Raw genomic sequence first — 14159 nt, 5'->3', positions numbered from 1 at the left:
CAACCTCTCATTTAGTGAACATTGACCTATTCACGGTGGCCATTTTGCTCTTTATGTCACACTCCGGTCGGGATTCCTTTCCACCCTCCAAGGGAGCCGAAAAGGAACCCCACCGACCAGTGCGTGACGCGATAGTAAAACGGCCACCGTGTCAACGCGGTCAACTTGCAAAAGATAGCAAGAAAGGGTCGAGTTGGCCTTGTGAATGATCCCTGGCTGTCAGCCTTAAGCCCCACCCCACCCCTGCCCCCAAAATCAAGTTTTGAATTTTGAATTCAAATTCAAATTCAAGCACTCCAGTCTTCTAAATGGAAACAACTTGATTTTGCACCAGGGTCCCTTGGCTTTAGTGAGGAAGAGCAAAGAAGAGGGAATGAGAGAAGGCCTCGTGGCCAATCAGGGTTCCATCAACACAGTTCATAATGGGTTGAGAGAATTCCATTCAGCACTCTTTCCCCCACCCCCCTGAGTTACTGAGCTGCGTTCTTGGCCTTCTTGAGGGTGAAGTTGGACCAGTTCACCGCCACCTTCTGGCGGGTTTGTTTTGCAGAATCGAGGCAAAACCTACAGTGAAGGGGGAGAGAGAGACAGAGAGAGACACAGAAAGAAACATGTGTTTTAATGATGTGAATAAGAACACACTGATGAAAAAGGTGGGGCCCTGAGGGTTCCATTTAATTTCTGAGATTGGAAAGTTCCGGTGACCATTTACGCAAAACATTTTTGGACATTTTCTACACTATGTTTACTAATACACTGTGCAAAATATTTCATTCCACAGGGTTAGGGAGACATGGCTTTTTGAGACTGGTGTTATCAGATTCTGTCCTACTCATAGCCACTGATATGGTTAGTTTAAAACATGCCTATCTTCTAGGGGTGTGGACATTTCTCGATTCTAACTTAAGATGCATCGCGATGCGGACGATTCTGCATCGATGCAGTGACAGAACATAATCGATTATTAAAATAATTATATATATATTATTTAAAAATGTGTTAACACTCTTGCTAGCTTTTATGTTCTTTTACAATGTAGCGCTTTGGGATTTGCTCCACAACTATAAAGTGCCCTACAAATCAAATATATTATTATTATATTATTAAAGCTAGTGCTCTGGTCATGCATCCACTCAACAAAAAAGAAATACAGCATCAGGCTATTCTACAAGTATTGATACTAATAAAAATTTAGTATTGCACCGTTTTTAACAGCTGGGTATCGAGTTACCTTTCTAGTATCTGTATCATGCAACACTAGTAAAGACATTTATTTGGACATTCTGATTTACGTAAGAACTTTGTAAATAAAAGTTAATTTATCTGACTGCTTGTATTAATTGATAAAAAAGTAGCCATTGTGCAGTAATATAAATTATAAAATTGAGGATGTAATATATTATTGAGCTGCATCGTAGAATCTAATCTAATCGTGGACAGCTGAATCGTAATCGAATCATGAGGCCAGTGAAGATTCACAGCTCTACTATCTTCTAGGGGTGAGAATGTCATTCAATTGAAAAATAAATTCTCAATTCATCACGATTATCTTGGCAATTCGATAGGTTGCTATGAACCTCCATGTTAAAAATCTTGTCTTTCTGCTTGGCTAATACGATAAGATATTCCTTTATTGATCCCCTTGGGGAGATTCGGGCATCATAGCAGCATGGGGGAGGGGGGGGGGTATGGGCAGGGTAATAGTAGAAAGACATAAATATAGGCAGTAATATTGGCCATCTTTAAGATTTGTCTGTAGGTGTTTGGGGGGGGGGGGGGGGGGTTACAATACTCACATAAGGACACAATCACATAAAGTCAAGGATAAATTAATCGACATGTTTTAAACAAAATCTCTAGCTTTCAATGTTGTTCTTTTTTTCCACTTAGTACATACATGAAGCAAAATTCTACCTAGAAAAATGCCAATTCTATAATTGGCCATTATTGAATTGTCTGTCAAAAGAAAATCGTGCAAATACCTATTCTCTTAAGCCCTAGCCATATTTTCAGAAAATGGAAGATTGCTCCACTTCTACAAGATTATTTGCATGTTCTTAGTATCTAGAGAGATCTATGGACCTCAGGGAATGTATTCCCAGTGTCAGACATGTTGTGTCTGTTACTATGCTTGAGTAAATTGTAATGAACCAAAGGAGAATATAAATAATTCTTTATTTATTTTTTATTTTCATCTTCAACGGTGAATAACACCCATGCTAACATTGACCAGACGTGAAAAACTGAGCTCATTCAGCACCTTCTTGAGATCAAGTGTAGAAAAAATCTAAGCAAATGAATAAATGCAGATGATTTACAGGTTTTTTTCTATACAGTACTGAATTTTGCCATCCGGACACATGCTATTTGAAATATGAATATAGCTAGAATATCAGGCCTATAAATTATCTTATTATGGCGCTGAGATATTTATGAACTCCTATTTCGCTAATAACACTTAAAATCATTGGTAAACAAATGTAGTGCTGAAAATATACACTTTGACTGCTGTTTTGATGGGTTAAGGCCCCCACATAGTCGGGCGGAACGTACGCGGACCAAATAGCTTTCATAGTCGAGCACACCACCACCACGTACCAATTTCCTACATGTTTAGCGCCAGTTCACTACATTTCCCAGAATTTCTTTGCGCTGTTTACACTCTCTGTCACGGCGTCGTCCATGATATCAGAATAAAGAGTCTAGGTTAACTCCGTTTCCAAGATTTCGAAATAAAACTGGCAGTTTTACACACTTCATTTAGAAAAGCCATTCAAAATTCTCAAGTTTCTTCAGATGATGAAATAATGATAACTATGAGCGATAGTAAAACTAAATTTAGCATCATCTACCTGCCAAAGTTTTACCGGACCAATCCTATCCATTTAACCATGATCCTGCCCTACTCTCTCTTGGCACGGAGTGAGTGTTCAACTTCAGAGTAAAATGCAGATCGGTGTCACATTAAATGCAGGTCGATGTCAACCAAAATGCAGAGTAGCCTTTTGTGTGACACCAAGTGAGTGGCACGGACGTCCGTGCGGTTAGACAATTCGTGCTTCGAGCATGCGCGGACCTCGGCAGAGTCAGTTCTGCGTACGTTCCGCCCGACTATGTGGGGGCCTTTAGGGTCTTTACTCTTGGCTACATTTGAGAAAGGAAACGCTACATTAATTAATACGGACTGTATTAATCTATTCATATAGGTACCGGGCCCGTCGGGCTTAAGGGGTTGGTATGGTATGGTTTATTTCTTAATCCCCAAGGGGAAACATGGTTTGCCACCAGAGCGAATACAAATATACAAACACGAAAGAAACAATTACATGATACAATAACATTTTAGCCAGTTCAGTAATGATAAGGAACCCAACGTTAATGTCAGGGGTTTCGAGCCCACCCTGGGCTATAGGCTTACAAAGAGACAGAATTCTAATCAGCCAACCTTTTGAAGTATTCCACCTCACGATCAATCTCATCCATTTCTGTTGGATCCACATCTTTAGGGAGAAATACATCATCTAGGAGAAAAATGAAATAACATAATATGAGATGATAGTAAACGTCAACTGGATCCTTCAGATGAAGAACTCAATGTGGACCAACACTAACCCATCCATTCTACACTCATTGCACACAAATCCACACTCACTTTAAACATTCACCTTTAACATTCACTTTAGGCACTTTTTAAAACTACACCATATTGTATCAATGTATTAACAATAATAATAATTCATTTATTTTGTATAGCGCTTTTTTCAATGACCCAAAGTCACTGACTATAGGCAAAAAACAAACAATTATTACTAAAAGATATGCACTCTCTCTACGTAATTTCTGCATTTTGTACTTTAGTTTTGTATATTTTGTACAGTGTTTGGTCTTTATTATTTTACTTTCTTTCTTACTGTATGAAGCCCAATCTCAGGAGGCTCATACAGAAACAAGTATTTCACTGTAATGTACATGTACCTTATATGTGACAAATAAATCAAAACTTGAACCACACAAGACTGTTTTTAACACTATGATCGCCGGGGACGAGTTAAGACATCATTCCTAGCCATGCTCATTCTGCCGAAGACGCCGTCTTGATGAACATCGATCGGTGCAAATAACTCGAAAAAACAACATGATTTGGACGTATATACTATTATACAACCTGGAAATGGATCGGGCATTTCTCCATCCCATAATAGAAAAAATTCTGTTCCACGCTCATCTGCCAGCGGCGCGAGGAAGCCACGGTAAGATTCAGTGTTATATTCTAACGTGTTCCATATAAACTGCTATGATGAACATATGACCCACTCTGGATGAATCATCTAACGCTGCCCACGGAATTATAAATGATCCCCCGCCCATCCGGTCATCATCAGATGACACGTAGTAACTTCTAGAACCACGTCCAGTTGAAATTTTTTATCTCGCACAGATTCCTACCAAACTGTATTTGATCAATATAATGCATTTAGGGCTATAAATCACGTTCTGAAGAAAGCTGCAGAAAACGATAAAAACATACTTATACTTTAGACCATATTTTAGTATGAATATGTGAATGAAAAAGTTTAACGTTGCTACACCCTGAACAATACATATAGGACATTGAATGGGCCATAATAATGGCAATTTAGCAATAGAATTTAAAAAGTTATAGCCCTGCAAAGAAGGGGAACTTCTCCATAGACAAATAGAGATGGCGAGGGATGGTAAATTATGAATTTAACCCATGGCGATCAAAGTGTTAAGGTTTCAGACGAGCAATGTCTTCAAACCTAATTGACCCGTCTCAAACTTCACCCTCTTTTCTTGATACTCCAATCACAACTGTCGCTTCCCTCGGACAAACAGGGGCTTGAGATATGTCAATTAACTAAAGATGGTAAGTTGGAGCATTGCGTACATCCATAGCAGGGTTTCCGTTGTCCGGTAATTACGTTTTAACCGGGAAAATCAGTTGAAGTCCAACATATTTAAATCTCTCCGGTCATAATGTCCTGTGAAAATAATTCCCTCTAAGCACAATTTGAATTGTATTAAAATAGGCTAAAATTAAATAGCCTATGCGATGAACGAAACAATCGTTACATTTGTTTCATTGTTGCTTCACTCTGCACGCTCGGATTGAATGTTTTTTTTCTTTCTTTTGTATTGAGCCTGCCTGGTAAACGGCAAACAGCTATACGAGCGAGAGAGAGATGGCCAAACAAGCTAACCTTAACAAATATTTTATGAAACCAAGCAGGTCTAATAATGACAACGAAGATCTGAACTTGTCTGAACTTGAAGTCACAGAGACCACTGATGCCGTGACATGCAGGTGACCGGTCCGTTCAGGCTTTCAAAAGTGCCCGAGCACGCTACATTCAACATCTAATAGATGCTTTACATGACCGATTCCCTGAAGATTCCCTGGATCTACTTAACTGTTTCGACGTCCTTCTGAACCCCTCGCGAATCGCGATACCCAAAGACACAGGGTGGTAAGTAGAAGTCAATTTGATTTAGTTTGTTGCAAAAGTCGTAGCATCATTCTTTAAATAGGTCTATAATTTTCTAATAACCTAAAATGCTTGCCTATATCGTGAAATGTATGGCCTATTCTTATTAATAATAATAATAAAATAATCATAATAACAATAACAATGAAAATAATGGTGAACCCGCAAGCGGTAGGAACCGTCCGCCCGAACACCGGCTGTTAGGCCGGCCGGCGGGGGCCCTACCAAGGCGGGTCACGTTTCGCGTTCACTGTGTCCCGGAGCTCCGGGGCGCAGGCCGGAGCGCGCCACTTTTGGCCCTCGCCAAATTTCTCAGTTCTTCGCTTGATATAATTAATACAAATGTCCAATATAACGGAATTCGTTAGCTCATAAAAATGTGATTATAACAGACTGCTGTTTAATGTCGGGCCGACTGCCCAGACGGAAATTCGCCTATTTGATTTCAAGTCAGCAGCAGCACGTGAGTCTATCGACGGGACTTATTTTATTTGGAATATAATGTATACGCAAAAGTAAAATATTATAAATCTACATGCCTTGAGGATGTCATTCTTTATATAGCCTGCCTATCAATTGTTTTTAAGCTCAATAAACTCTGACAGGAATTTCTCCCATTTGTCCGGGAGATTGAAATCTTCCAGGACATGTAGACCGGCACCAATATTTTCTAACGGAAACCCTGATCACTTTAGCTTGTGAGGCATCCCATTTACCTACTGTACTTACAACTAGAGATGTTCCGATACCATTTTTTCCTTTCCGATCCGATTCCGATACCTAAGCTTTGGGTATCGGCCGATACCGATACTTATCCGATACCAGTGCATACATAAAAAAAAAAAAAAAAAAAAAAAACGATATTATATAAATTATAATTTTTTTTTTTTACAAATACTGTTTTATATATACTGTTTTTTAGTAATAACTAGAAAGTAATGGTATTTATTCAACAACAGGTGATTGTATAGATTTGTATTAGTATCATTAATCAATGAGTATGGGGCTTCAGCACTGCAGATATACCCTACTCCAATGATCCACACGGACATTATACGTTGCTGCACTCGCTACCCACTGGCTCTGCAGATATACCCTACTCAGTCTGTCTACAAGGCTCCGTTTCAGTAGCAGTCGGATCTGTTGTGATTTTTGCACAATAAATATTCAACATTCTCTTTTGAGACTCCGCCTCAGACTCTTATCATTTGGCACTAAAAGCTAAACATTGTCACCAATATGGCTGTCCGCAACATGTCATTAATTGTGTACGCGAGCGAGGTGGTCTCAATGACGACGTCAACGTGAGCTAAGTTAGCATAGCATGAGCTGCCGGTATATGAAAAGACTGTAACGTTACTGGTGACATTGTGATTTAACGAATACTCCTTTGCCAACTTGCTGTACTTTGCTTGCAGGTCTGCAGCCATTATTGCTGGATTATGAATAGCCCCAACTTTAGCCAAGGTAATGTTAAAGCTAGCTTTCGGTTAGCTGTTCAATGCTAATAACACCAGCCACCAAGCGAACCCATGAGCTCCCCGTCAACACCGCTCTGTCGGGACGATGACATTTAAGAAAGTATCTGCTGTTAAAATGACAAATGGCATTGACACTTTAATCGATTAAGCACACGTTTGTTTTATAATGCTTACTCAACAGACCGCAGTGTTGTTGATAAATTACGTCATATGGTATCGGAGCGCAGAATTAGAGGGTACTCGCCGATACCGATACCAGCATTTTAGGCAGTATCGGCGGCTTTTCCGATACTGGTATCGGTATCGGAACAACTCTACTTACAACCTTACCGCAAATGAGGGCTGTTATATTCATTATACATTATATTTAAATTTAATTTCGAATTTACATAAAAACACCAGATTCGAACGTGAACGGATACATTCGGCGCAAGTGTTTGAACGTCTACCGTTACGTCGTGGTCCGGTGAGTTATTATACACAATATTGGCGACAAGGATTATGGATTCTTTACCCTCACCTCTCTCTCCGTTCCTCGCCCTGTCTGGCGAGCCACCAATTCCGTGGATTCGCTGGCTGGAATCTTTCGACACGTTCATAATAGCCGTCGGGCTAGACGATGCTAACGACGTGAGGAAGAGAGCCCTGCTAATACACAACCTGGGCAATGAGGGACAACAGATTTTTCGGACTCTCACCTAATTATGGGGATTGTATCACGCTGCTGTCTTGGACATGTCTCTGCTTAACAGAACGTGATGCGCTGGCGGATTGTTTTTCGTCAACGACGGCAGCAGGCGAGTGAGTCGGTCCACCATTACGTAGCTGACCTATACGTATTCCAAATAATTACGGTACTGGTCATGGTTATTTTTAGTCTTGCAATTTTAAAGACCTTTTTTGACGCTGAAATTCGAACTCATCTAAAATCCTGCAACGAATATGGAATATGATTTTTTGTCAAAGTGACAGCCCTACTGCAAATACATGTAGTGTCCGAAGACATTTCAAAACCGCCTTGTGTGGTTAAATGGTGCATTTTTATAAATGGTGCATTTTTATATAGCGCTTTACAATTTCTGTTCCTCACATTCACCCATACACGCACACATTCACACACAGACGGCAAAGGCCATGCAAGGTGCCGACCTGCTCATCGGGAGCAATTAGGGGTCAAGTGGCTTGCTCAAGGACACTTCCGACACGCTGCACAGGAGGAGCGTAAATCGAACCGTGAACCTCCCGATTACCAGTAGGGATGCACGATATTGATTTTTTGACACCGATACCGATATCTTTATGCTCCTCAAGCCGATAACCGATATCGATAACCGATATTTATTGTATTATATTTTTTTTTTAAATGTATATATAATTTTTTTAATCAATTTTTTTTTTTTTTTTTTTTTTAGTATTTATAAGCTCCGACGTCATCGGTACTGCTATCGGTACTCGAGAAATTATGGAGTTTTTTTTTTGAGGAATTTAAACGTCGCAAACTAATCTTGTTGGCCGTTTTCTATCTCTCCTCCCTGGGTCTCTCTCTGCCTACGCGAGCCAGCCGGCTGTGCTCTTACACACACTCACTCACTCACACACACACACACAGCTCTGCTCTCGACAGCACCTGTGTGTGTGTGTGTGTGTGTGTGTGTGTGTGTGTGTATGTGTGTGTGTGTGTGAGTGTGTGTAAGAGCACGGCTCGCGCAGGCAGAGAGAGACCCAGGGAGGAGAGATAGAAAACGGCCAACAAGATTAGTTTGCGACGTTTAAATTCCTCAAAAAAAGTCTGGGTCTATTTTTACTAAAGTCGATGCTGACAACAGTAATGTATAAGCGCTGGTACTTGTCAATGTGGCTGGCGGGGAGCAACTAACGTTATAGCTCCGAGTAGAATAATGGCCGACAATCCGGAGGTAAATAAACGAACGAGAGCTTCTGATTGGTGGTAAGAAGAAGAGGTGGGTGCAAGTGGAGGGACGTAATTGGCAGATCGACTGTCTGTCTCCGAATGTAACGTGACTACGTCACAGCCAAGAAGGGGAGCGCTGGATTTGTGAAAAAAATCCCTGTTCCTAAACCACACGCTATCAGTTTTACCACAGTACTGGCAAAACGGGAGGAGGCTATAATAAAAACAAGCGCCCTTCATCCAAATCCACCCACACTGGATTTCTTTTAACCAAAAAATGTATTATGTTATCGGAGCTATCAATAACGTTATCGAGTTTATCGGGATGACGTCATAATTGCTGATATCGGCCCGATAATTATCGGTCCGATGATTATCGTGCATCCCTAATTACCAGACAACTGCTCTACCCCCTGAGCCGCTGTCGCCCCATCCGGTGAATAAGCAATGTAGTTTCACGTACCTATAGTACTGCCGGATTTCTCTCCCTTGTTCTTGCTCTTCTTATTCTTTCCCTTGGGCTGCTGCTGTTGCCCATGTGCTGAAGTGACGGGGTGAGTCTTGCCATCTGAATCCTGCTCAGATCGACCTCCCCGCGTGTCCGAGTCAACCTTCCCCCTTTGTATATTGGCAAGCCCGTTAGGGGCCCCATTGGTTGCTTGTCTGGGTGGTCTGGCCTCCTCGGCCTTCTTGGGCCCGTGTCTCTGGTTGTCTGCAGAGTGCGGAGTTTGTTTTTGTCCAGACTTGGAGCCGTGAGAACCCACCTCTGCCACCCTGGGCTCATTGGTTTTCTGCGTTTCACTCCCAGATGCAGCTTTGGCTTTGGAGGGAATCTGCTCCGGCGGTTGCTGCTCCTGCCTTTGATGCTGCTTTTTGCCCTTCTTTGACTTAGCAGCACCGGCCCCGGCATTCTTGGGGTCGGAGGCCTCCTCCTTAGTCTTGGCTGTCGTCGCCGGCGCCTGGGTCGGAGCTTGGAGGCCGCCCTCGGGTCCAGCGGAAGGGCATCTCTCCGGGGAGCGAACCCGGATGAGCTTGGAGAGGCTGGGGGTGCCATGCAACCGCTGGACATCCTTGGGCCCGGCGGCGAACACCGGTGCCGTGGTGGTGTTAGTGGATGAGATAGTGGTAGTGTGACTGTGGCTGTGACTGTCAGACAATCCTTTGACCAGGTCCAAGTGGCTTTTGAAGGTTCCCAGCGAGAGAGGGGCCAGGTCCAAGTCTATCTGCTGCAGGTCAGATGAACCGTTGAGGTGAGACAGTAAATGGTTGCCCTCCAGGGTGGCGGCCTTCTTTGGGAAGTCGTTGACGTCCAGGTTGAGGTCGTACATGCTGAAGGAGGCCCGGATGGAGTCCTTGATGGTGTTCTTGATCTCCTCCAGCCGGCTGGTAAGGAAGCTGTTGACCCGCTCCAGCTCCAGCTGAGGCCACTCCAGCAGCCGGCTGGCTTCAGACCCGTCGGAAATGGGCTCCTCCTCCTCGTCGGCGGGCTCGGGTGAAGTGGAGTGTGGGTCACTGCCCGTCGCCTCCATGCCACCCTGCTGCGCCTTTTCCTGAAGCGGGGGACACGGACGCAGACTATAAATACACTTTGACATTTGTTTGACAGTCTACATTTTGGGTTCATGGATATTTCTAGATATAAAACGTTTTCTTAACCCTTTCACTACCACACTACCAAAGGGTTAACCCTTTCACTGCGACAATAGAGAAGGTTAACCCTTTCACTGCCACACGACAAAGGGTTAATCCTTTCACTACCACACTACAGCAGGTTAACCCTTTCACTACCACACTGTAGTGAAATGGTTAACCTTCTGTGGTGTGGTAGTGAAAGGGTTAAAATATAGGTAATTTTTTTTACCTATATCAAATATTGTCACGATATTGACTAGTAAAGGCCAAAACATTATGATGATTTTTCATAGTGGTTTTATACAATATATGGTCAGCGACCATTCTTCAGTCAAATATATGAAGACCCATCTGACCATTTACATTTTCAAAAAGGACATGCATGCCAGCCAGAGTAGAAGGGGAAAAAGCTATGTTGGAATAATTAAAAAAAGAGGGAAAAAGTGGCTGACATCATAGGTGCTTATGGCAAATTTGCTGTCCATGAGGAGCCGCATCCATCGTTGTGATTGTACAAATAATGGGTCAGGAGTAGAGATGTCCGATATTATCGGCCTACCGATAATATTGGCCGATATCGGCATTAAAATGTGATATCGGAAAATATCGGTATCGGTTTTCAAAAAAAAAGAAAAACTTTATTTACCCAGGCAAGCAAGTAAAAACGAATTCTGATTTCATTTATTGTCAAAAGTATGCATAATGTTGTGTTAATTCCACAACAAGAGATATGTAATGTTAATTACCTGAAATTATTCCATTTTTTGGGGGGAAACCCTGCATATATCGGCATCGGTTGATATCGGTATCGGAAATTAAGAGTTGGACAATATCGGTATCGGTAAAAAAGCCAATATCGAGCATCCCTAGTCAGGAGTTACACCAATTTGGAAAGGTAATTGGGTCACAAACATCATTAGGATTCTTCCTCTCGGGGGTCATGAATGTTCACAGCTAATTTGAAAACACTAACAAAAACTATTCCAGCCATTGTGTTCACACAAGTGACCTGCGGTAGTAGATGAAGTACATGAAGCGGGGCTTCGGGGGGAATCCATAAGAGAGCAAAATACCTTCTTCTTCTGTTTATGCCGGGCCCGTTTGGCGGCCTTGGCGCTGCTGACGGGTTTGGGCTCAGAACTGTTTATGAAGTCCAGCAGCTCATCTACATCGCGGTTGTCGATGGCACTGGCCACGCCCGGGTCGGAGTCCTGGCGCTGAGGCAGCTCCTCCTTGCGTCTGGTCAGACGTGAGCGCAGCTTCTCTCGGATCTCAGCGTAGTTGCGGCTCGTCGGTGCAGCCGGAGGCTGTCGGGAGAGAAAGGGACATGTCGATCGCACCATGAATATCTTTCATATTCATTTCAACTTTATGCAACAAAGCTCGCCGGTGTCCTTTGCATTGATAATTAGGTGATTGGAAGCAGTCGTGGAAGAAGGAAATGACCGTACCGCGTTGTGTCCAAAGAACTCGCAGTAGCAGCAGTCGCAGTACTTCCCGTCCTTCTGGTTGGTGGAGGAGGAGGCGCAGGAACTCCTCTCGGAGCTGCTGTCCTCGTCCTCCCCGTCTTCCAGCTCGGACGGCGGGTGGCACAGCGTCCCGTTGGCCGCTTTATGGCCCTTACACGCCTGGTCCCTGCAAGGAACCAACACGGAATCAACACGATCCACCGCAAAGACAATTCACATCGTGCGTCACATTAGGGACGAGACAGCTAAGAAAGGGATTACAAGGAGATGTATTTCCATTGTTGGGGGGTTAACTTGTGGAACAATGCCGATATAAACTTAAGAATGAGAAATTGGCTTTTGGTTTTAAAAAAAGTTAATTATACATTATACAAATACATTTGTTTTGGTTTCCGTTTTGGAGGCTTAATTTGATAAGAAATTAAGAATATGTATAAGCATTATGCTTCAGAGGTCAGCCTGTACTTTTTCAGTCAGTCACTGCCAAAATCAAAGACAGTTGACAGTCTGGTATGATTGTGCATATTGTATTGTGCATGATGACTGAATAAAACTACTACTACATTAGGATTCTGAATCCAAAAGGCCATTTCCCCATTATCAAAGGAGACACCCTTCCAACACTAACCTGCAGGCACCGGCCGTCAGGTGGCCCGTGTTGGAGGCAGCCACCGTCCCTCCATTGTGTCCATTACAGGGGTGGTTACAGCCCATGAGGGAAGAGCCCAGCTTGCTGTGCTGTGTGTTGACTGCAGGAATGTGGGAGTTCTTGCAAGGGCCCGGCTTGTGGAGGGCCGCGGGGATGTCTGGACCAGGGGAGGAGGAGAGTTTGGCCGCCGGGCCGTGGAGGTTCGGTACCAGGGGGGAGAAGGGAGGGTGGGCTGCCAGGCCGGCGCTGGAGGAAGAGGTGACATGGCCATGCTGTCCGGAGCCCTGCTTGGGGGGCAGGAGGGAGGAATGCTGGGAAGAGAGGCCAGTGGGACTGTTGGGGGGAACGGACAGGTCTGAATGTTGGTGGTGGTCGCTGGGGTGGAAGGCTTCACCTGGGGACACGGGAAAACACAAGAGATAAGATAAGATATTCCTTTATTGATCCCCAGGCATCGTAGCAGCGTGGGGAGGGGGGAGGGGAGTACAGGTAGCAGAAGATATGATACAGGTCAAAAAAGTATAGTACAGTGGAGAAGTAAAAGTAAAAATAGAATAAGAATAGGCAGTGTAAACAATAAAATTAACTCTGAGCATGCGCATATGGGCAGTAGGCAGTGTAAATATATCAAGGTGCAAGATGAGGGTAGGTATTAGGGGTGTAACGGTACACAGAAGCCACGGTTCGGTACGAGTTCGGTACAACAGATTTTTTTTAATAATAATTATTAATATAAATATTTGTTAAATTAATTTTTTTTGTAAAAAAAATTATTATATATTATATTTATTATTATTAAATAGAATAATTTTCTATAGGCTTGCCTATAGCAGTGATACTGGTGTCATTCTGTGTTCAGGCATCCAGAGTAAATGAATTGCCTAGTGCCCCTTTAACCCATTCTCTGCCAGAGCTTATATCCATCCTTGTAGCCTCTCTGCCAGCACTATTTGTCTATGGAGTTGTTCACCTTCTTTGCAGGGCTATAACTTTTTAAATTGTATTGCTAAATTGACATTACTATGGCCCATTCAACATCAATTATCTATCGTTCAGGATGTAGGAACGTTTTACTTTTTCATTCACACATTCATACTAAAATACCGTCCAGAGTATAAATATGTTTTTATCGTTTTCTGCTGTATTTCATAGAACGTGAGATATAGCCATAAATGCATACCTATATTACATGATCAAATGCAGTTTGATACCGATCAACGTTATATAAAAAAAATTCACATGTACATGATCCTAAACGTCATGACTGGTCATCTGCTGGTGACCGGAGGGGGGGGGGGGGTCGTTTATAATGCAATGACCGACATTAAATGATTCATGTAGTATGGGTGATATATAGATCAGAGCAGTTTGTATGGTTAATAATAATCAAGGGGGATGATACTGGAGCAAAAATATCGCTATTATGGGATGTTGATCTAGGTGATCCAGTTCCGGTTTGTATAATACTAATATACGTCAAATCATGTTTATTGAGTTATGGCAACGGAT

At 42.8% G+C, this 14159-nt stretch overlaps 1 protein-coding gene across 1 annotated transcript in view; it reads right to left on the bottom strand.

The window, feature by feature from the left end:
• Positions 1-297: 297 nt before the first annotated feature.
• Positions 298-14159, bottom strand: part of fam193b (family with sequence similarity 193 member B) — a 47176-nt gene continuing 33314 nt past the window's right edge. Inside the window, exons 5-10 of the mRNA XM_084332333.1 lie at positions 12630-13044; positions 11984-12167; positions 11606-11839; positions 9364-10450; positions 3446-3521; positions 298-564 (exon numbers count right to left, since the gene is read on the bottom strand). Coding sequence (XP_084188459.1) covers positions 471-564; positions 3446-3521; positions 9364-10450; positions 11606-11839; positions 11984-12167; positions 12630-13044 — 2090 coding nt within the window. The 3' untranslated portion in view covers positions 298-470. The remainder of the gene's footprint in view (positions 565-3445; positions 3522-9363; positions 10451-11605; positions 11840-11983; positions 12168-12629; positions 13045-14159) is intronic.

The sequence above is a fragment of the Notolepis coatsorum genome, assembly GCF_963971535.1.
Source record: "Notolepis coatsorum genome assembly, chromosome: 16".
Classification (NCBI taxonomy): domain Eukaryota; kingdom Metazoa; phylum Chordata; class Actinopteri; order Aulopiformes; family Paralepididae; genus Notolepis; species Notolepis coatsorum.
This window is presented reverse-complemented; position numbering and strand designations above follow the sequence as displayed.